This window comes from Equus quagga, chromosome 3 (assembly GCF_021613505.1).
Source record: "Equus quagga isolate Etosha38 chromosome 3, UCLA_HA_Equagga_1.0, whole genome shotgun sequence".
In the NCBI taxonomy this organism is placed as follows: domain Eukaryota; kingdom Metazoa; phylum Chordata; class Mammalia; order Perissodactyla; family Equidae; genus Equus; species Equus quagga.
The window spans coordinates 101464256-101489456 of record NC_060269.1 but is presented as its reverse complement, the minus strand read 5'-3'; the positions used below and the strand labels follow the sequence as shown (position 1 = coordinate 101489456).

General features: G+C 34.6%; 1 protein-coding gene and 1 long non-coding RNA gene across 4 annotated transcripts in view; one reads left to right on the top strand and one right to left on the bottom strand.

The window, feature by feature from the left end:
• Positions 1-11421: 11421 nt before the first annotated feature.
• The window catches only part of LOC124237299 (uncharacterized), a 48896-nt gene continuing 35116 nt past the window's right edge, over positions 11422-25201 (top strand). Inside the window, exon 1 of the long non-coding RNA XR_006887973.1 lies at positions 11422-11677. This is a non-coding gene — a long non-coding RNA (uncharacterized LOC124237299). The remainder of the gene's footprint in view (positions 11678-25201) is intronic.
• Positions 18118-25201, bottom strand: part of LOC124237298 (UDP-glucuronosyltransferase 2A2) — a 60446-nt gene continuing 53362 nt past the window's right edge. For all 3 annotated transcript variants that reach the window (XM_046656781.1, XM_046656783.1, XM_046656782.1), the window contains 3 exons: positions 24941-25028; positions 24253-24472; positions 18118-19584 (listed from right to left, as the gene is read on the bottom strand). In XM_046656781.1, coding sequence (XP_046512737.1) covers positions 19305-19584; positions 24253-24472; positions 24941-25028 — 588 coding nt within the window. In that variant the 3' untranslated portion in view covers positions 18118-19304. The remainder of the gene's footprint in view (positions 19585-24252; positions 24473-24940; positions 25029-25201) is intronic.

Sequence of the window (25201 nt, the reverse complement as noted above, 5' to 3'; positions counted from 1 at the left end):
TGTTGAGTGAATAAAACAGAAATGCAAAAATATCTGGGGAAAAATATTCCAAACTTCTAGAACTTAAAAGTAAAATACATGAAATAGAGATGCATTCATTCTCTAGATTGACAATGAGGGCAATAATAAATAAAAATCCCCTAAGTTAATATTTCACACCCAGACACACCCACACCCATATACACAAACACACACTAACACTCATTCCACCCTATATTCAAAGGTTCCAGGTGATTTAAGTGAATACATATTCCACATCGTTTTCGCTATGTGGAATAGCAACTAAATTGCTTAAATACATTTGGATATCCATGGGGAATATTTTGATAAAAGTCATATGAATAGTACAAGGTGTTCAGAATTCTGGAGAAAAAAATACAATTACTCCTATATGGAATAATTAGGAACAGTTTTAGCAAGGCAGATAACAAACAAAGTGAGATGAAATCTTTGGTAGGATATAAGCAGAGTGTGGCAAAGGACATATTTCACAATAAATAGAAGAATGAGAAAAGTTCATGGATATATGGAAAGCATTTCAGTGTATATAAATCACAGAGAAGTCATGGGAAGTAGGTTGTAGAAGAAAGTTAGATTGAAATAGGAGAAATTAGGCAGTCTTGATTAATATATTATGGGCTTGGATTTTAATTTACAGGCAAAATTATTTACTCAAGTTTTAAAGAAAAGTAATCTAAAGATCAAAATTTTCCTTTAGCAAACAACTCTGGCAGTGAAACATAGACTGGCATACAAAGACAAGAGTTTAAAAAAAGGAGAAAATGGTTGAAAATGTGAATTAGTAAATTAAATGTAGGATCATGGCAGCCTGAAACAAGGACTGATAATAGTAAATGTGAGAAATACAGTTGAAATTTGTGATGACTGATTAAATATAAGACTGGGAAAAAAATGTATAAGAGTGAGGATATATGGCTTTGTACAAAGATGTAAGAAACGTGATTTTCGTGTAAATGAACAAAATGTTGATAATATAATTAGGTAAAATATGATACACAAAATTAGCAGCAGATTTAGCAGTTAATATGATCTATCTGAGATTTTTTTTTTCTGCAGCAATTGAATTAATAAAACAACGCTATGTAAATGTTTATATGCCCCTTGGATATTCAAATTTAGGCAGCTAGTAATGTTTCAGAATATGAAGTAGGTAATCATTCGTCTATCTGCTCATCTATCTACCCCTCTACATCAATAATTAATGAACATCAATGTAATTCTTTTTGCATTAACTCACTCAATAAACATATTCTACCCCCTACTAAATCTAAATTTTTACAGAAGAGTTATAAGCCGTGATGGATATTCACACCACACAAACTTTTACATTACTAGACAAATCTTTGTGGAAGAGAACAGTTTTTCCCATCTTATATCACTTACATGAGATGACTTTGTGAAAAATTTTGACTCATTGTGTGGTATGTGTGTGCACATGCACGTATGTGCATGTTTATGTGTGAAAAGTGGTATTAGAAGGATAAATACAATATTACAGAATGGAACATTATCTGGGGAGCCATGAAAAATGTCATATGTCATTCAGTATGTCTAAGAAATGTTGATTCATTATCCTCTATAATTACAACTCTCAAAAGAGATTGGATTGCAGCTATCTCTAGACTAGAAAAAAAAGAGGATGTTCTAAATCTTGAAGTGAAATTTCAAACTTCAATTTTCAAACACAATTTTCCATAAATAGAAATAAAGAGCTCTCCTGGAAAGCTATTTACCTTGCAACTTTCCTAAAGAGATTTTTCTCCTGTTCCTACAACCCAAGTAAAATGTACCCCCTTGCCTTAGTCCCTGTTAGATAAATACCGTATTTTTAATCACATTTATTTATTACTGTCTTTTCCTTCTCATTACTATTTCCTTCCAAAATCCCTAACACTCGACATTTCTTCTCTGAAGAATTGAAATGTGTTATACAATTTTCCTTTTTATTTAAAAAAATCTACCATTATGCTGGTAAAGAACCAACCCAACGTTTGTTTCGCTTATTTCCGTAAACTCTCCTTTATGCTATTGACCCTCAATCTATTTCTTTTTCTGTTTGCTGAGACTGAGAATTTGTGTTATCCAAATGACTTCTAAAAATCCCCACTTAAATATTGCTTTGACTCCTCAAAGTGAATAAATCCAAAAGAGAACACAACATATTAATCTCAAAGAAGTTATTCCTCCTATTGTTTACTATTCCAGTAAAAGCCATCACTATCCAAATAAACACACAATATAGAAATGCAGGATTCCACCTTAATTCCTTCTCTTCTCTGAACATTGAACTCCTTGAAATCTTTGAATTTACCCCATAGTGTCTCATGAACGTATCTTTATCTCTCTACCATAATAGTAAATACTCTTGTTCTGATCTCAATCTCACTTGTTAGGATTACTAAAGCAGTCTCTCTAGTGATTTATATGGTTCTACTTTCCTACACCTACAATCCAGTATCTACACTTTAATTCCACTGACATTTTAAGATGCCACTTCATTCATGCCATATTTCACCTAAAATTCTCAATGCTATTTCTAAAAGAGCTCATATCACTTATAAGATCTCCTGTGATGTGGAAAATGAATTAGGAGGCACGTCACCATTATTGAGGCGGTAAGTTTTAGGGAATGCCGGGTGTCGTATCATAAGGTATATAAAAACTCCACGATAATAGGCTTACCTTAAGTAAAATGTTGGTGGGTTTGCAGTGCAACCCTCCAACAAACTCAAAAGTAAGTATGGATGAGGAATTCAAAATCCCAATATGTTCAGATTAACTAAATTTCCACTTTCTCCAAGTCTTAACATAATGTACTGGGTCTTCCTGACAAAAATAAAGGGTTTGGTGGACCCAGTTAGCATATAAGTTAAAATGGGAAAATTGCACCAGTAATTTATTGATAAAGCTACTAAGGAAAACATAAGCTTAGGTCCTCTGGAATAATTATGGCTTATAGATATAAAAAGAAAGGGGATATCAAATCAATAATACAAAGGAAGGAAGTAAGGAGAGAGAGAGAGAATGAAAGAGAGAAAAAGAGAAAGGAAGAGAGAAAGGAAGATGGAGTAAGGTAGAGAAGGAACAGTTATATGGTAGCGTACTTTTGCTATAATGAAATCAACTAAAAATTTAACCACAACTCCAAACTATTGATGAATTTATGACTCATTATTTTCATCCAATTAAACTGAAAATGTTAAATTAGTTCCACCATATCTGCAACAAATCACTATCAATGATTTTCTAGGCTGCAGCCAGGGATGTATTCCTGTCCTCAGCTTGTTATTGTCTCTGGTTCTCTCAAATGCTCGAAGGATCTTTTGAATATCAGTCCATCTCAACTCCCTGAGTCTAATCTCACTATTTCTCTCTCTTTTTGGGGGGTGGGGGGGGGGGGGAAGATTGACCCTGAGCTGACTACTGCCAATCCTCCTCTTTTTGCTTTAGGAAGCCTGGCCCTGAGCTAACATCCGTGCCCATCTTCCTCTACTTTATATGTGGGACGCCTACCACAGCATGGCATGCCAAGTGGTGCCATGTCCGCACCCGGGATCCAAACCAGCTAACCCTGGGTCGCCAAGAAGCGGAACGTATGCACTTAACCACTGCACCACCAGGCCTGCCCCTCACTACTTCTGTTGATGGGCCACTATATTCATAACAAGAATTCCAAGAGTATTTTACAATTTTCCTTTTTACTTAAAAAGGAAAACCCACAACTACCAGCCTTTTTGGATTTGAGGAATTCATGTATGTCCTGAACTGCTGCACACTTGCTTTGATGTTGATTTCAATTGATGTTTTTTGAAGGAAGATCCAGATGAGGTATTAATTTTAGGATTAACGATGTTCAAATTACTGGGGAAATCATTTAGATGCAAAAAAATCCATGCTTTTCAACTGAACTAAAGAGAAAAATTCAAATGAGAGTACTTTTCTCTTTAGGATTCTAAAGAAAATTGGTGGTGATACACACCCCAAGGTGAAAGTCTCCTTTTAGAGTCATCACATTTTAGTGTCCAAAGTTAAGTCTGAGGTCGTACAGTTCAATGCCTTTAATTTAATGGTGGAGAAGTTTTTCCTGAGGACACTCAGAATGAAATCGCCAGAGGTTGATGAGAACTGCATCTCACAGCTTCTAAGCCAACGTGTTTATGTTTTCTAGATGCCTCATTCCACATGCCTCACATTCTGCCTTCACTACCAATTCCATTAGTGATTTTGGTTTGCAAGAACTCTAGGCCACATTTTGAGAATGACAGAGCTTATAACACTTACCAAAATTCTATATTTAAAGGGGTGACTCACAATTATAAATATAGAGCATATCTAATAAAATAATAAAATTGAGTGAAACTATACAAAAATTAGTTAATTTCATAAGGCTTATTTGAAATGTTACATGTGAGGTATTGTGGATCAAAAGAGTGAATTAGATGTGATTAATAATCTTTTTCCTTCAGTTATATTATGCACATACACTGAAGTTATAAACACAGTGTACTAATATAGAACATATTTAATAATCAGTAGTTTGTTAAATTTGAGCTACTAAGTATACATTTTTAGTTAACGACTATGTTTTCCAAGACCATATAGTAAATCAAATGAGATGGTTTTAATTTCAAAGAATTCTTGGAGATAGCCTGAACACAAGACCAAATGCTTTACTTTGGATGAGGCAAAAGGGAGCGGGTCTTCAGTGGTTAGCAACTACCAATATTTCAGATACAAGTCATATTAGGTAGGTAGATATCTAGGGACAACTTTTACTAGGCTGTTTATGTAGGATCAAGTTATTAAGTTCTTGCTAAACGCATGTGAGCAACCTGTGTACAATCTCTTGATTATGTGATTTAAACAGGAAAATATTTGTTCTTCACTTCCTTAATATCCCGAGTTCAGATTCTAGGTGTCCTTACCTAAGTATATGGGCAAGAACAGCAGCCCAAGTGATGAAGAGATGCCAAAGCAATGAGATGATCAGTGCCTTTATGCCTGGATGGATCCTTCAGTACAGCTTCCTTCCTTCCTTCAGACATTTATAGTAGAGAGAAATAAGCTTCTATGCAACATCAAGCATGATATTTTACCTCTCATTTTACTGAAGCTTGTAGTGCTGTGTCTATTATTTTAATCCAGATGAGAGACAATGGCACTTTGAATGAGGGAAAGCAAATGTAGGTGATGAGAATGGTGCAAATTCTAGATATACTGGGAGGTAATGCTGACAGATATTCCTGGCCAATTGTGAAAGAAAAAGAGAGAGATAAATAATGAGCCCAGTATTTTTCACCTGAGTACTTGAAGGGACTAAGTTGATTTTTACTGAAATAAGGAAGATTCCAGGATCTCTTGTTTGGGGCAGGGTAAAAGTAGGAGCTCAGTTTTAAATAGCAAATATGTAACACGCATGTGAACATTCAAAAGTAGTTGTGGAGATGGCAGTTGGACTTTAAGTCTGCAGTACAGGGTAGATAAACCATAAATTTCATAGTCAGTGACATACAAATAATAATAAAAACCAGATAGTTGGGTGAGACCATCAAAGGAGTTAGTAATATTAAAAACATAATGATTAAAAACAAAAAAGAAAACTGAGCCAATTCAAACTTAAGAGACACACAAACTTGAAATGTGGCATGGTCCTAATACACACTAATGTTCTTATATTATTAAGCAATGTGGTAAAGAAATTAATCATCTTCTTGATTTTTAAAAATATGTCACTAAAATAATACATGATTGAAGAAAAATAAATAAAAGAATTTCATGAAAAATAATAAAAACTTCAACTGTTCCTTAACAATGTAATAAAAAAACAAAAAAGAAAAAAGAATTGAAAAAATCAGAGAAATAGAAACACGTAAAATGATTGCAAAAATAAAATATATCAGTTATCTTAGCAAATGCAATTGGATGAAAATTTCCAAGTAAAACATGTAAAACCTAAATTAGATTATAAAAATTCAGTTACATAATTGTTCAAAGAGGCACACCTAAATATTAGTACAGTGTGTAATTTCCAAATAACTAGAAGAAAAAATTGGAAAAGTTCAGCAAAACAAAAACCAGTCTATCAGTTATAAAGACCAAAATAAAGATGGGGAAATATAAACACTAAACCAGAAAATCCATGAAAAGATATTGAACATGAAATACAGTGGTTTCCAAATAAATAAAACTAGTTGAAAATCTTGTGTTTAGAAAATACCCATAAATAGTAGATTTTAAAAAGACTAATTATATTCTGGATAAAAAGAATCTAAAACATTAAAGCATATAAACATTTAAAGTAAGTATATAAGAAATATATCACATAGATACTTGACAAAATAACACAGATGTTGTTATACTGATATTAAAAAATAATTGATTTTAGTTAAAAATCATTACCAAAATTAAAAGTCATTTAAAAATAAAATTTTCAATTCACTAGGAAATTATAATAATTCTATGTCAATGCATAGAATATCACCACCTTAAACTCTATAAAGCGAACATTGACAGAACTATAAGGAGAATTTAAAAACCCACCATCATGGGGAGAGCATTTATCACAGATCTTTCAGAAACTGACATAACAAGTGACATGTCAGCTGTAGAATATGATAGATTTGAGCAGCAAAGCTAACACATTTGATCTAATATGTATATATAGCATTTTGAATCAACAATCAGAGACTACACATTCTTAGGTAAAATATTATTGATTGGTTGCAAGTATAACTAACTCTCTTGCGTAATGAAAAAAATTCAAAAATATTTGAGAAAAATTGTTCCAGCCTTCTAGAACTTGAAACCTAAAATACACAAAATAGAGGTGCATTCAATATCCAGGTTGGTAATGAGGAAAATAAGAAATTAGAAACTTTGAAAGTTCATTTTCTTCACATACCAACACTCACACATGCACTCACACACACATTCTGCACAACCTAAGTTGGAATGTGTTAGGTGTTTAGGAGAATGTAAATCCCCAACTGTTTCTCCCAGGAGGACAATCAAATAGTTTAGTGATAACATCCCTGAACAATGTACTCTGAGCAATATTGTGATGGTCATATAAATGGTGCAATGTGCTCATAAATCCAGAGAAAAACACTATTATAGGAGCAATGAGGAAAAGCTAGTGCCACGGCTCATAAAGGCTGAGGCTTAGTTTGATAGTAGTAAATATGAAGAACAGAGTTGAAATTTGTAATTACTGACTACCTCTGAGACTGGAGAAATGCATAAGAGCAAAGGCACTGATGTGATTTCTACTTGAATGAGTAAGAGACTGATAATATCATTAGGTAAAATGTGATACACAGGATGAGCAGCAAGTTTGGAAAAAATATGCTCCATCTGTGATTTTTAGCCCTGCAGTGATTGATATAATGATAAGACTTCTCTATGGAAATGTTTGTATATTTATGGAGACTCCTTTTTAGGCAAAGTGATGGAGTTTCAAGGAACAGATTGGATAATTATAGATCAGCAAGGATATAATAGGATTTTTGGTGGAACTGGTAGGGAACGTGGTACTTCACAGAGAAAGGAAAAAAGTTGCCTAAAAAGATGATGAGAGAACCTAATTTCTCAGAAGAACGTGAAGCATTTTTCAAATCTTGGGTAGGAAACATTCTTTCCAAGTTGGATACAGCCCAGAAATGATAGGAATATAGACTATATCACTACTGGGAAAAACGTAATTGGATGAAAGCACCTTTAATAATACCAAAGACTGAAGTCAGGCTGGAAGATTACATCTGGAATATGTATGACAAATAAAGGGTTAATTTCTAATAATAATGTAAGAACTTGTAATAATGTGTAAGAAACTTGACCCTATCCAGGGAGGTCAAGCAGGCACTCACATATGATTTGGTGAGATAATACCATTTTTTTTCAAATTTTCTGGAGACTAGGTTGCCAATATAGACCAAATTTGAAAATGTGTTCTTTCCCAGGAAGTTACTGGAAGACACAGGAGAAAGAAAAACAAGAGGAAAATACCGGGCACCAAAAATTGTGCACCCAACCAAGAACAGTGGCAAAAATATATTGCAGGTTTAGAAATGTGTATAATGGCTAGAATGTAAAAATCCCAGATGGGAGATTGTACTTTGAGGATTCTAAGAAAAATAACTGTGGAAAATAGGGAATCTTATTGAATTGATCTACAGGTGCTCCTCGAAATAAAATAAGATTAAGGTACAGTGTATAAGTAAAAAGATAGGCAATAAGGAATTCAATGAAGAACAAGCAAAAAATAGTTAAAGTTGCAAGACAGAAGTGTAATCAAAATGAAATACTAGACTGCAGTGAAAAAAATTTGCAATGATTTGCTGACAGTGGAGATTTAAGATAATTTAAGGAATGAGTGGAAAATAGATGGAGAGATTTAAGGGAAGTAAAAGTCAGGTATGAAAATACAATATAATTGGCAATATGTGAACTTAATAAATCCAGAAAAACAGCTTATATTATGATTCATTATGGAAAATGGATATGACTCTATTTTAGAAGTCTGAGATATTTAATAGTGTTTGTCTCTGTGGATGAGTCCTTCAATACTCTTCAATTAAATTAACAGTCAACATGTATCACTATATTAAACAATAAGAACAAATTCTAACAATATTCAAATCTTTCAACTAGAAATCACACTGTCAGAAATGTACTCTAGAATTTATTTAAAAATATGTCCACCAGTGATGTTCACTGAACCATTATCATTGATAATACCCATGTCAAATGACTAATATGTCCATGAGGTGTTCCTGATTAAGAATATTATGATACAACTATATGGTGAAATGTTCTCCTTCATTAAATAATAACAGAGGAATCGTGCTTGTGCTCATATAGTCAAGGAGTCCATAGACAGTATTAAGAAAAATATTGAGGTGAATTTTTTGATTATATCTGCTGTGTTGTAGTAAAGAAAATTGGGTATTGAAATCCATTTTAGATTTACTATGCAGACATATGCACAAATTTGGGCAAATTATTGTGGTATATTGATGTAATGGGATGTTACAAAAGTAAAAATGAACAAAATACAGTTTTGTATGCAAAAATGTAAATAAATCAGGAAACATATTGAAGACGTTAGATGTGAGATATTTTATAATCAAATTGCTTTATTGACACGGTTGCAAAACCACACAGACTTTGCCTCATTAGCCAGAGGTGGGGAGAAGGGATCAGGGGTCACATCTGATGAGTAATTATATGGTTAATTATTCTCCAAATGAGTAACTCCAAAGCAAGATTTAAAGACTTCCAGTTTATAGTCTCTGATGTAGTGATATTTGTTCTTCTATGGCCTGTGCAAGTACTGAATTTGCTTTTCCAAAAGTGAATCGGTAGGACCAGCAGTTAATCCAAGAAAACAAACAGGATAGACAGCAGGTAGGACGAAGGACAATTAAGGTGTTAATGAAAGAGTTTTAGAAAGGTCATGTTAATTTTAAGAAAATTTCCCTGGATTAATACTGAAGCAAGTATGGAATTATATTGATATTTTAGGAAAATTATAGGAAATAGACAAGCTTATGTGAAAAGGACTTATTTTCTTTGCTTTGATAAGTATTTGGTATTTATCTCTGAAGCTGGAAATCAAGAATAATTCCCCTGCTGCTTAGGGTCACTACTCATTTGCCATGAATGATGACTGCAAGTTAAAGAAGTGTCTCCCCCGACCATGTGGGATGGCTGAACATGGAGAAAGAGAAGTGTTACCGCAGATGGAGAAGAGGGAATACAAAGTGGTTCACAAAGTCTGGACACACTCCTAGTAAAACAGGAGGGGAGTCACTGCCTAGAGCCGGGACAGGACGTGGAGTTCACCAGGAGTGCCAAAAGGTTTTTGAAGTGCCGCCAGGTGTAGTGTGGTGGCAGAAAAGATGAATCAAGTGTTTCTCAGTCTATGGAAGAACATGTGTGTAGCTTGAGTCTACAACACTTGAGTGCACATGAAACTTGAAGAAAATGTGAAAAAAAACATACTTTATCTTATCTTTGCAAGAAATCAAACTGTTTACTTCCTAAACTGAATACTACAAACTTGCCTACAAGAGTAACTTCCTTTCCTCCTCCTCCACTTTACATTGAATGAATGTCTATGATGAGACTCATTCCTGTTAAGGTTACGCTTCCTGACATCCTCACCTTGTCTACATTATCCCTCTCCTTTCCTATATCTTCAACTTGTCCTCCATAACGGCTTTTTTTTTTTTCATTGAAGAGCTATACATTCATAACTCAGAAATATCTAATGTAATATCTAATGTAATTTTTAACAGTATTGATTCTGGGCTCCAAGTGTTTATGCTAAACCCTCTCCAAACTCTAACCAGTAATATCACACTGGAAAAATTATTTAATCTATTTGTGCCTCAATTTCCTCATCTGTAAAAATGATATCATCTTCCTATAATGTTGTAAGAATTAATGAAGCTAATACGCTTAAAGCACTTAGAATAATGCCACGTGTTTACATGTTAACTTTTTTCAATCCACAGCTTTATTTTATGAAATTTGTCTATACATTTCCTCTTATTACCTTACTTTCTATTTTGTAATCCATTTTCTGTTTCTATTATTTCATGGAAATAGCTCATGCCCAGAATGAGCAACAAAATCCGTAAATCAGATAAACGAAACTTTTGGTGATTTTGTTTACATGACCTAGAATTCAGTACTATCTAATTTCATATACTGAAATTCTAATTTTGGCTTCTGATTCACCACTTCTCTAGGTTTTCTTTTATCTTGTATTTACCCTATCTCAATCTCTTTTTCTGATATGGCAGCCTCTGTCTACCAATAAACGGGAATGTTCTTTATTTATTCACTAAATCAGTTAATATTTACCAGATACCTTCTGTATACCCAGGTGACTGACCATGAGACACTGGGGATTTGGTTACAAACAAGATAGATGAAGGACCTTGCTTTTCATTACCTATATTTTATTGGTCAATACATATTTAAGAAAAAATAAACAAGATAAATAGAGTAGTTTTAGAAAGGAATTATATGTGGTGGGAAAAGATTACTTTAGGTAAGAGGAAATTTAAGCTGAAATTTGAATAATTAGACAAGAACTGGAAAAAGCATTCAAGAGAAAGGGGACAAAATGTGAAAAGAGCCTGAGTGTGAGCTTTTTTCTGGCTGGGCAGTACAGGAAGGGTCCATATATCAGGAGCACAGTGTGCCAGAGAAACAGTAGTGGGGCAAAAGGATGAGGTGGACCAGAGTTTCCTCATTCAGGAGGGTGCCTAAAGGACATGGTATTGAAGTGTAGTTAATGATTAAAGAGTTTGGAATTGAACAGCAACAAATTTGATTTAAGGTTTAAAAGATCACTCTGGTTGCTGGCTGAAGAACGGATTGTGGAAAAAGAGGGGCAAATGTGGTAGCAAGAAGTATAGTCAGGAGACTGAAGAAATCCACTTAAGAGTTGATGATGAATTCAAAGAATGCTGTTGAGAAGGAACCAAAAGGACTTGAGGCTGCTGGAATGCAGGTGCAAGCTTGAAGGAACAAATGGAAACCAGAGTCATCATAAAGTTTTGATGCTAACCTCTAATGGAATGTGCTGCCTTTTGGTATGAGAACTTCAAAGAATGGAAATGTTGATTACGTGACTTGCAGAGAGGTGAGAACTAGGCATCATGTTTTTGTTTCCATTATTAAATAAGTTAAAATCTCCAAAAAATGAAACAGACACCTATGTCCTTATGTAGTCACTGTCTGCTAAGTCTTGCATCCACTGTGTGGGTAAACTTATTCATCCTTAAAGATTTTAGTCAAGCGTTATGAAGCTGAAATGTCCTCCTTTAATTTTCTTTCCCTCCTCTCATCTCCATTCAACCTCCCCATCCTCCCACAGGGAAAAAAGTTTTATGAGCTTCCATAATATCACTTGCTTCACTGTATATTGCTTGTAATTTTCCTTGGTCTGAGCAAGTAAGCCCTTGTAAAATTTAAAGTCAGATTTGTGGATTCTAACAGCATTTCATGTATGCTATTTGATTGAATGTCTTCAAAATAAGAAATTAACACCTCAGGAAAAGTTTCCTGGGTTAGTAATAACTTCTACTTTTGCTAGTCTCTGGATGCCTCACCCTTTTTTTCAGTTCCCTTCACACTGTCCAGATATTTTCGAAGTATTCTTTCCATTAAAGTGTCCCTGTTTGAAACATCTGAGGTGAATTTTGTTATCTGAATGGAAACTGAGTTATTCTCAGTTTGATATAATCATCGCCCCAGGAAAGAGACTATGTAGTTAGACTCTGAGGTTGTTATCGTATTTGACTAATATGGATACCTTCCCTGACAGAACAAAATAAGATAATTGTAATGTTTTCGTACAGTGGTGTGTTAGTCTCCTCAGGCTGCCATAACAAAATACTGTAGACTGGATGGCTTAAACAGCAGGGATTTCTATTTTCTCACAGTTCTGGAATCTGGGATGTCCAAGCTCAAGATAGTGGCTGATTCTGTTTCTGGTGAGAGCTGTCTTTCTGGCTTGCAGACAGCCACCTTTTTGCTATGTCCTCACATAGTGTTGAGAGAGAGAGCTCTATGGTGCCTATTCTTATAAGGAAACTAATCCTATTGGATTAAGGCTCCACCTTTGTGACCTCATTTAACCTTAATTATCTCCAGATAGTCCCTGTCTCCAAATACAGTCATATAGTGGGTTACAGCTTCAATAAAGAAAATTTAGGGGTGCACAATTCAGTCCATAGCAAGTGGTATCATGACTCCTCAAATCATCTTAGATTGAAATGTGTTATGATTTGAAATCTGTTGAAATGTTTTTAGTGGGAAAGTTTTGTAAGTTCAAATTAGCTCAATATGATGTTAATGGAAGTTTCAGATGTTTCTGACTAAGTTTGAAAGCAAAAATAGAAAAACAGATTAGATTAGGCCGCTGAACTCACAACTCATTGATGGAGAAATAAAAACCTGTATGGAAGTTGTAAAATGATACCTATGTCATGTAGCTGAATTGAAATCATGACTATCAGGCCCCAAATCTAAACGTGGTGGTGAATTACAATGCCTGTTGTATTTGTTTTCAGGGACTGCCATAACAGAGTACCACAGATTGGGTGGGTTAAACCATAGAAATTTGTTTTTTCAGAGTTCTGAAGTCAAGAAGTCTAGGATCAAAGTGTTGCCATGGTTGGTTTCTTCTGAGGCCTCTCTTCTCAGCATTTATGTGGTTATCTTCCCGTTTACATGGTGTTCTTACTCTATATATGTTTGTATTGACTACATTTTCTTGTTTCATGTATACTTGATTCTCTGGTATTTGGGGCCTTGATCCTGAAGGGATCCTGGAGCTAGCCCTTCCAAGGTCCAGCTAATTTCTAGAGATAGCAAATGACTGCCTTATGAGTGTACCTTAGATATACAAACCAACAATTCCAGAGCCCACATAAGCAAACATCTCCTTATATCAAGTTTCCCCACACTAAGCCAATATTCTCCTGCCTTAAATTACTCCAGGGCCAGGTACCAGACAATTAGGGACCACCTCTATAGCCCAGAGCTTGCTGAAATTATTCAAATTATCCAGTCATAAACTCACACAGGCTACCTACCTCGCCTAGGCCATTCCTTCCTGAAAAACTCCAGTAAAGGCTCTGGGCCATGCTCTGCCCTCTCCTCCTCCTGCCTTCTGATCAATCCTGATCCTTTCCTATGTGGTGCTGCATGATGTATCATACCTCGTGTTTCTAGAGATCGGTAAGTGTAAGTACTTCCTTCATAACATTTCTATATGTTCTGTCTTACCACTTCTGATTAAAACAAATCCTGGATACATTTGAACACAAGTATGTGTTCAAATTTCTTTCTTAAAAGGAAACAAGTCATATTGTCAGCCCATAAAACGTGTTAAATGTGTAACCTCACAAATTTCCCTGATCTCATATCAGGGTACTGATTAGGAATGAATGAGATCCTGAGTTTTAGAAAGTGATATTTCATCAGTCACAGATATAACTGAGAAAACTGTTTTTTAAAAACACCTTGAGCTTCTCTTAATGGCACAAGTTTATTCTCCTTCCCTAGCTGAAGAAACTACCTTATAAAGACTTTTTATTGACTTCTCTTGGAATAGATACCCAACAAGAGCATCTATACTTTTCTCATGACCCAACTCTACCATTCCTTATTGCTTCAGCTCGGGTGGAGAATAATAAAGTTTGCTTTGAGAGAAGCTCACCTACACAGCAAAAAGAATCAATATTTTATCAGTTTGATGGAATGAACTAGAGGCCTATTTTTCAAGGTGTTAGATCAAAACAATAAAAAAAAAGTAAGACTGAATCATGCCAACTTCACATAAGTTTACTCTTATCCCTGAGTTTGAAGTTAATGTGTTGATCCAAGCAAATAGTGATGCCAAATCAGTCTGTTGGGTTGAATATTTGAAGCTGGGACATAATTGTGGCTTTTAGTGAATAAAATTGAAATGCCAGAACCTCTTTGATATACTATATGAGAAAGACTCTATAGGCTGAGGGAGATTGGAATGTTAGAGAGGCTCTATCAGGTAGAAGCTGCTCAGATGTCATTTCACTATACCACGGAAATGCATTGGTGAGAGGCACAGCAGCTTCCTTGAAAACCATTGTCATGGTTTTCTTTTGTAAAAGATGAACATGAGAAATGCAGCAATGGAATTGGAGTCCCCAGTTTCACTGGGAATTGCTGGAACTCATAATGGTGGAGGCTGAATGGATTTCTTTACCATCAAAGATATAATTCAGAAAAATTACCAAGTCTAGCCACAAGACCAAAATTGTAGAGTGATTTAACATTCAGGTAATTGTGACATTGACTAATTAATCATATTATCTTTGGCACAAATTATATGAGGCGGCTACTATGGTATTGCTTTACCCTTTATTAATATATAGGATATATCCTACGTATAAGCATATATATATGAAATAAGAAATGCCTATATGTAAGAAATAATAAATAGGTATATAGATAATATAACTTTAGATGAGATTTTCCATGGTCACTGTGTGATATTCATCTTATAACTCAGAAAATCCATAGGGATGCTGACCTCAGAAAGATAATAGGATAGGAAGCCCTGGACCCTCCTTCTCCAAATAGGTGCACTGACTCAACAACAATACACGGATGAATTCCCTTTGTGAGAAATTCAGAGACCAGCTGAGCTCTTACACTCTGGGAAATCCTGAGACCAACCACATTAAAGCTGGAAGAAAAGTATGTGGTGCCTTTTGCCATAATCTCTCTCTTGTGCTGGGGGGATTGGGGGGAGGACTGAATCATATGTCCAATGTTCTCAATTATCGGGTAGCTGCCGAAGGACTGGTTTTTGTCTTGCCTGAGTCTGAGCACTACAGGAAAAAACCCCAGGGTGGGACCTGCTGAAAGCAAAGGCAACGGTTTGGACTAATGTGCACTTCACATTTGACAATATTCAGACAAACAATCCTAGGATTTTGGAGAAAACTATAACCCATTTTCCTGACATCTCTTTCCATTAAAAAAAAAAAAAAAACAGTCCTGAGTTATTATTGAGTTCTCTTTGAGACCAAACACCTGACCATGGGCACCAAGTGCTACTTATGATGGTTGTTATGTTGTGATAATAACAGAATATGACTGAATGTTAGCAATAACATTCTATAATTAAATAGATATAGTGTATAGTACAGTAGATCAGAGCAAGTCCAGAAAAACGGGTAGGGATATTGTCTTTGCAGGTGGCTTATACTGTCATGGAACCTACTAATGTCTTTAAATAAATCTCAGTCAATCCCCAACTTCAGATTTATGGTGAAATTAGCAATTGAAAGCAGGAAACAGATCCTCAGTGGCAATTTATGTATGCTTATGCATGATATTCTTGCAGCAGTATGAAGTAGCCATTGTTATAACCTCAGTGAAAGGCATTTTTGAAAGATGGTGAAACAAACCCTTCCTAGGGGGAAGAATTTCAAGTAGTATATCTGGATAACTCCTTTCTATGGAGGAAAAAATGACCTGCTTTACAGATCTACAGATTCATGGGCATTAACTAATGGATTGATTGGTTGACCAAAGACATAGGAAGAATCAGAAGGAAGATTAAAGGCAAGAAGATCTAAGGTAGAATTATGTGGATATACCTCATGGAATTTGCATATATTGTGAAGATACTCATATTCTATGGGAATTCCCTCCAGAATTCAAGTGATGTTGACAACTGTCTCAATAATAAGGTGTTCTGCATTAGCAATTCTGTGGATGTCAGTGTCTTTTTCCAACCCTCCAGATTTTGATCGTAAAGCTTATATACAGAGGAGCAGTGGAGAATGGGATGGCTGCACAACATAGACTTCACCTCACCAAGGCTGTCTGGCTACTCCAACTGTTATATGGTCAATCTGTTAATAGAGGATATCTCCTCACCTCCTTCCCAATATGGCACAACTCCCTAGAGTTTTAGCCAGTCAGAAGGTAGAAGATTGCATTGGTCACCTTCCATCCTAGAGGATGCATTTGTTTTCCTTCATAGAAGTAGTTCTAATTTCCAAATAACAGATTTCCCCCTCCTAACCTCTCTGTAGTATTTCTGTCAGCATCACAAACCATGGACATGCAGTCTTAGTAAAAGTCACAGTATTGATATTAACATTGTGTATGACTAGGAAATGTATTTTACAGCTAAGGAAATGCAACAAAATCTAATGTCCGTGGAATATGCTGATTTTATCAAGTTTCCCAGTAGCTGTTAAAAGCTTTTTAGGGTTTTAGCTGGGAAACAATACCCTATATATTTCAAGTGCTGTCTTAATGGACGCAGTGTACGTTTTAAATCAAGATTTTAGTTTGAATACATGGGTTCAGATCTCAAGGGGTTGAAAGTGAGAATGGGTCCTCTAACAAGTGTGCTTCACTATTTCCTCAGACAAGTTTGTCTTCCGTTATTACAACTTGGAGTCAAGCAGTTTGGAAGGTGCATTTCTCAAGAGAAGAATATTTCCACCCAATGATACAGCCATAATTTACTTATATTGGAAACTGTGCATGCTTCTTGATTATTTAGAGCTCCTCTGCTTCAGAATTCAATCAGAGAAGGTGTTACTCACCTGGCTGTGGTAAATAGTCCAAAACACCAATGATAAACCAGGTTACTGACACATGATAAGTGTAGGCAAAATTATGTCTAGTATCTAGTAGACTACCAGGACACATCTTAATACTCTAATGCCCAATAGTAAAGGTCAGTGGAGAGCTGTGGTAAATGATTCAGACAGGGCATATTATCACATTCATTTGGAGTGGATGAAGATTTGGATCATTCTACCAGGTGAAGAACTCTGACTAGAGGAGATGCTGGCAAAGGATAAGGGGCACATGGAATGTTTATAAACAAAATAAGTAAAAGCATTAAGTTCAGCCTCCTGAGCATCTCTATGATCTGAGAATGTAAGAGCTGTGGAAAAATACCCTGGATGACGAGGCTTGATTTCTGCTTTTTAGGGATGAGAGTTTCCTCATCCGAACAGTTAAGAATAATTGCTAGGAAAGTCCATTCTCAGCTTACTTTTTAATCCAAGTATATGCTGCCGTTACACTAACTAACGCAGTTGGTATCACCCAGGAATTTTTGCCAGCTGGCTTCTGATAATATTCAGGCAAAGGAAGAAACCTATAGATAATCAGAGAGCAGTAGGTGAGAGACCAGGTGAGCAACAACTATTAAGCAGAAGCAAGTCTAGTGTGCAATGGGTGTCCAGTTTCAGAACCCAAATGGGTGCAGAACATAGGTAGTGTCCTGCCCCAGGGATGGCCAGCCCACCTCTCATTAGATCTTAGCCATTTCCTGCATTCTAACTGCAGAAATTTGGTGTAGAGCAAGCATAAACAGCTCTTCCGAAAACAAAATAAAATTACAAAAGTCAAAATACATCAACATGAATCACCTTTTAAAAATGTTAACATTTAACAAATACATTTTCAGCCTTCACAAAAAATTGTAGAATTTATTTGCGTTTTCAATAATATACATATTCAAAAGAAGCACTTGTATGTTTCCACTATACTGTCAAATTGGAAGTAATTTTTAATATACCAGAATGAAATGAATAAGAATTTCAAAATTTTCAATAAGCCAATGGATGTAATTTATTGCCTCAATTATATATCAAATATGAAATTAAAATTTTAGTTAGACATATGATTTATAAATAATAAAGCAAGAACAATCTTTAATCTACTTTTAAATTAGTTACATTAATGAAAGCTGATTCAAACATGATCATTTGCCTTTAATTAGTGCTTTGGGTAAATACTTACTATAACATATCCTTGACTGAGCAGATCTGTTAACATCTTATATCCATAACATAACAATTAATTGATGAATTTAAATTTGTAGAAGATACACACTGGAAAATAATATAATGATCTTATATTTTAGGTAAATATTTGTTTTTTGACAGAAAACTGAATTTGATTTTAAATAGTGATTATGGATTATGAGTATTAATGATTTTTAAATATAATGAATTGACATTTAACTTTAAGGTTATCAGTTGTACTGTTAATTAAAAATTTCATAAAAGTACTAAATTTTTTTCTATATTTCCTATTATTTCCTCTAAAAATGATTTCTTCACCTTTAACATATTGCTAACATTCTCTTTCCCTGAGAAAAAACAATGACTCAATCCATCTCTTTTGTTTGAAGGAAATGCCCAGACTCTTGCACTAAATGGCACTCGAGAACACTTGTTGACTGAAGGCAGGGGCGTAGGTCATGATTATCTATGAGTTCAATGGAAATTTATAGACCTTTCCTAGTGCGATGTGCCATCACAGTTATTATCAATTCATGCTCTGACCCCAGTAACATTAGGCAAGCAGAGAGCTTATTTTTATGAAATATCAAATCATTACTCTTTTTATAACATATTAATATCCCGTGATAATTTCCTAAGTTGCACGTTCTAGGAGAACTTATGAATTTTATTCTTCTGTGTTCTCTACATCCATCAGCTTCAGCATATATTTGTCAGGAAAGTTTGAGGAAGAAGGTAAAGCCACCTGGGAAAAGACAAAGGAAGAAAAGAGCATGCTCACTAGTTAATGATCTTGTTGAATTCCGGGCTTTATCTCTAAGCTAAGGTGGAGTGGGAATTTTGAAAACAGGATGGAGATGATGTGTTTTTATTAAGGTCATTGTGGCTAGAATGAACAGGATTGCCCTTTCAGGCCTTTACAAAACTTAGAAAGATCTATTCCTTCTTTTTCTTCTTTCCTGTTTTACCTAATTTTCGACAAGAAAACAAAAAACATTTTGCAACCAGGAATATAGCAGCTGCTGCACAGACCAGCAGGAACCCAATCACATCCAAAGAGTGGTACTGGAACCAAGTGAGGTCATGGGCGGCTGGCCGCAGGTGTTTGGCTCCTTTGTGGCGCATGACAAACTCGATCCAGAAGACCGCTCGATCCAGAGGCTTCATTGGCTGATCATGGTGAATTCTTGATAATCTCATAGCATTCTCTTTATAACTGGTAGACAAAAACATAGACAGAAATTAGAGCTTTTGTTTTCATTAAAGATAAGTATGTGATATACATTATATACGATGTAAGCCAAAAGCCATAGATGTGTTAAGGAAAAATTTAATTCTTTTTTTTTTTATTTCTTTAATTGCAGTAACATTGGATTATAACATTATATAGCTCTCAGATGTACATTGTAATATATTTCAGATTGTGTAGATTACATCATGTTCACCAACCAAAAACTAATTATAGAACATCTCCTCACATGTGAGCCTAATCACCACTTTTGCCCTCCCCTCCCTTCCCCTATGGTAACCACCAATCCAATCTCCATTGCTATGTGTTTGTTTGTCATTGTTTTTGTCTTCTACTTATGAGTGAGATCATACGGTATTTGACTTTCTCCCTCTGACTTATTTCACTTAGCATAATACCCTCAAGGACCATCCATGTTGTCACAAATGGCCGGATTTCATCATTTCTTATGGCTGAGTAGTATTCCATTGTGTATAAATACCACATCTTCTTTATCCATTCGTCCCTTGATGGGCACCTAGGTTGCTTCCAAGTCTTGGCTATTGTGAATAATGCTGCAATGAACACAGGGGTGCATGTATCTTTATGCCTTTGTGTAGGAAAAATTTAATTGTTGCTGTGACATGAACTTAGCTGGTTGCATAGCGTTTTAAGAGTTGTTAAGGGAAAAGCACGGAAGAAATATATTCTTAACAGCATGTGATCAAATGCAAGCAAAACAAAATGAAATAAGCCCAATTTTTCTATGAAGAAATTTTAATATTGTGTAAAGTTAATTTCCAAGATTGTTCCAAGACCAAGATTATGACTAACCCAATACTGTGGGAAAATATCCATTAAAAACTCCATAAGCATGGTTTCTAATGTCTGGCTAGTTAAGCACAGGAAATTGGTAGTCAATATCAGCAAGTCATTTTTGCAGCATCTGAGATCTTGGCACTGTGAGAATCCCTCCATTGCAGACACTTTTATGTTTGTGATGCAACAGACATTGTCTATATTGGCAATGTCAAAGTTGGATGGAGATGCTAGGGTAATTTTAGAAATGGCAAGAAGATGAACTTTAGGCTTTTAGGGTAAATAGAAATATCTCACTCGAATTAGAGCCCCTAATCAATGTGGCATCACAGTACCAAAAGTTATAGAGTTAATAGCTCTAATGGTCTCTGAAACAACAATGGGCATAAGTATGTATTTGAAAGACAAGTTATGTTTTCACTTGACATTTCTCAGTGGCTGAGCCAGAATCAGTGTGTTTCCCTTTGGTTTTGTGTTAAATACGATTTCCAACATGGAAACATGAAGATGACAGAAGGTAAGTGATTCGTGAATAAATGTCCTAGTGTGAGCAGGACATTATTGGAATTAGGGAAAGAGAAATGTGGCCATCAATCACCAGTGAACATGGTACAGTAGATCCAGCAGCAAGGGGTAATTTACTTGTGTTCTTTTTTGTTCATAGTGAGAAAGATTAATCATATACTCTTTCAAGTGTATTAAAATATAGTAGGGTCAAAAGTGTAATTTCATGGGGCCCATCCTGTGGCCGAGTGGTTAAGTTCATGCACTCCGCTTCGGCGGCCCAGGGATCATGAGTGCAGACATGGCACCACTCATTAGGCCATGTTGAGGTGGCATCCCACATGCCACAACTAGAAGAACCCACAGCTAAAATATACAACTATGTACTAGGGGGATTTGGGGAGAAAAAAGCAGGAAAGAAGAAAAAGTGTAATTTCACATGGTTCATCCTAATACTTTTTAGGCAAACTACAGTGGTGATAAACGCCTATCTCTTCAAATCACATTTTTGTTCAAGATTTTCTCCATTTATAGATAGAGATTTAAATTTGAAATACACCTACACTAGATCGATAAACTTGCGTATGTGAATCCAAATAAAAATAAAGTATGCTTTCCTATAAATGAGATAGGAAAATAAAGGACTATGCTCATAAATAAAATGATTATTTACTTTAGTCTGCACTAATGTGTTATGACTATCTTATAATATTATGAATAATTGAAATTATCATGACATGTATTTGAATGTAATATTTTGTGCTCTTTAATTCCTTTAAGAAATAGGAAAATGGAATACAAATACATCTACATGTAAAATCTACACTAGACTCTTTTTCTTCCCAGATAATTTCAGAATTAGTATTAGGTTTAGGGTTAATGTTAGGATATTTTTAGAATAAATAATTTTAGGTATTTTCTTGGAAAATTCTGAGTATTTATCATTCTATCTTTTGCATCAATCATTTCAAATCAACAATAAACTTTAATGAGCATTCTATGAAATGAATTAGAGCATTAAAAATAATTATAGACCCTAACTACTCTGATACTTAGTAAAATAAACCAAATTATCAGCAACCAACAAACTGATAACAATCTAATAGATTAGACATGAAAGTCATCATTTACGAGAAACAAAAGATCATGCTAAGCCTTGCTGAATCCTAACCCCCTACTCAGCTCCTGAGTTGATATCTATAATCTGAAAATTATGGCAAACATGCATATTAATAAAAGTCATTTAATTGGACTGTGAATGGGAAGGAAAATTAGGCAAACAGGGTTGACTTTTTAGGATGGATTCGAGGCAAATATTGAGTGTTGTCTCCCTTTTGGAAACTAATACACTGACTCCTTTGTCTGGAAAACCCAAGCACTAGGTCTTTGAACACTTGGTTTTACATCGACTAGGTGCACAAAATTCCATCTGAGTTTACCTTTTCCTCTACCTCCTTGTTTTAGTAATATGAATGGAACGTTACAACTAGCCTTCAAGTTTTGCCTCTGAATAAAAATAACTGACTCTGAGATAACCTGGAAATAAGTTTAAGTATAAGGCACTTATACAAAGTCAGAGCAAATCCTGAGAAGACGAAAAACATTCCTTGAAAAAATGTGTACAATATTGGAGAAAAAAACATAAAAACAACAAACTTAGAAGGCAATTAGGCATAGTACCTAATTCAAAAAAGAAGAGATTTTCAGTATAATAAGAACATGAGGATTATGAAATAAGATAAAAATCAGATTATAAAACAAGGAGATGCGATAAAGGATAAAGGTGAGCTGTTGAAATAAATTGTTAAAAATAGTGCTTTAAAGGATTATAACAGAATTAGAAACAGCAAGCAATGTTCATGGAGAAAAAGTGAATTCACTAATTTGTGAACTACTCGAGGAAATGTCAGGGAATTAATAAAAGTAAAAATTGATTAGAAGAATTAGGAAATAACAGAGAAAGAAAACAAATCAAAGTATTTTAACATAGAGTACATTGAAATCTGACATCCCTGAAACGGAGAAAAAAAGTGGCACTAAAAGACAAAAAATTAATTTCTGAAAAGAAAAATTGAATAATGTTTATCCTAGATTAATGGTGTTCAAAGGATACACTATAACCCAGGGAAATTGTAGGGAATGATTTATAAAGATACATCACAATTAAGTTTCTAAATTAAAAAAAAAAAAATTCTTTTCCAGACTGAAAAAGAAACATTTCAAAAGAAAAAATAATCAGCTAGGCCTCAAAATCCTAGAGCAGCATTTAATGCTAGAAGACCATGAATTGTACTTACAGAGTTCTGAAGAAAAGAAAGTGAGAGCTAAGTATATTATATTCAGATAGGTGTCATTTTCATATCAGGGCAATGAGCAAATATGGCTAAACATGATCTCAGGGAAGTCAATATCCATGAGTCTTTATTGAAAGAAAATTCTATATAATATATTCAGTTAAGAATGAATCCAAATATTTTGGAATAAAAAATCTCTATTTCAATGGTGATTACTGATTCCCTTAAAATATAGCAAAAAAGACTAAATAAATGTGAAGAAAATAAGTGCCATAAATATTTACAAATTAAAATTTTAAGTAATACATATTTGAAATAAGATTACTCCCGTAGCATAAGTTCAACTGTTACTGGCTAAAATTAAAACACATAGTTAAAAATAAACACTCAAAACTAAATATACGTACATTATATTACTCCTAACCTTGGTGTGATTTTCAGAGAAAAAATTGAGATATAATGATATATTGTATCTAAAGCTCAACATAGTTTATAGATTCATTTCAATTTATCTTAAGCTAAATCAAATAAAATTTAAAATTTTGTTTAAAAATCCACACACTGTACCAATCTATATTTAAAAAATTATTAACTATTCTAATCTCTTCTCTCTCTATATATGTACATACTGATGAAGGGTATATGTCAGTTTTAACAATGATTATTTTTGAATAATTAATATGGGGCAAATTATCACTTCCAATTTTGTACTTACTGAATGGCTATAATATTTAAATAAGCATATATATTTATAAAAATAAGCATATTATCCAGAAAAAGATGTGAACATTTATGTAATCATTAACATTATTTATTTTGAAAAACATTGAAAGAATATTTGAAATCTTAGCTTTTTTCCCCAATTTTAGCAAATTACTTCAGCAATTTGGGAAACAAAATAATCAAGTAGTTTTTGTATTGGTCATATTACAGCTGTTATTTGAAAATCGACCAATTACAAAGGCATGAAACATTGTACATTTTACACTATGAAGGGTAATATAATCAATGGTAAGCCTTTGAAAGCAGTAGTACTTACGAAGGATCATTAGTTACTGTTCTCAAGGCATTGAGCAAATCTTCACTTGTCATTGTGTTTATGTCCACCTCCACAGCCGCTCCTTTGGCCTTCATGTGAGCAATGTTATCAGGCTGATCAGCAAACATAGGAACTCCCACCATGGGGACCCCATGATAGATAGCTTCATAGATACCATTGGTTCCACCATGAGTGATAAAAGCTTTTGCTTTGGGATGACCTAGTTTGGGAATTGGGGGAGAACAAGGTGAGGATTTCATTATAACATATTAAAAGAACTTCAGGGAGAGAGGAGGAAAATCTACAGGATAACTCAATAAAGAAGGTGGTGTTTTCTACAAAAGCGGAGCACATGGGGTCTTGTTATTTCATAAAGCTGTGACCCCAGGAAAAGGCAGAATTAATTCCCTCTGTGTAGTCTGGAAAGACTTTACTGAGGAGGTGATATCTGAACTGAGGTTGAAACTGGAAGAGTAACGAGAGTCTTAACTGAAGATGCTTTTTTGTGAACCAGAGGAAGCATGAATTTGTAAAATTAATGGCCAATTCTTTAATTATATCTGCTTTAAAACTGAAAGTAAAATGTGCAAACTTTAAATTATCAAATATTTGTTAAATTTATTTGTTGTTAAAGTTACTTAACTTATCCATCATTCAACTACACAGCTTTTTTTTCTCTCAGTCTTACCAAGAAGATCATTCTGTGGCATCCAGTCATAGAGCCGAGTATTGGCTCCTAATGTGGCTGGTTTCTTTCCTGTGTACCTCCATAAAACCTGTGGAAGACAGTGTTTTAATTTTGCAAGTAAAAACACACAATTAAGGCATTTTAAAGCTTTAGTGTTACTTAGAAATCATGTAGCCGGCTCTACTTTATTTGACAATTGAAAGGAATATAAAAAAGGTGTAGTCTGCACACTTTGAAAGACATAGTAGGACTAGGGGCCGG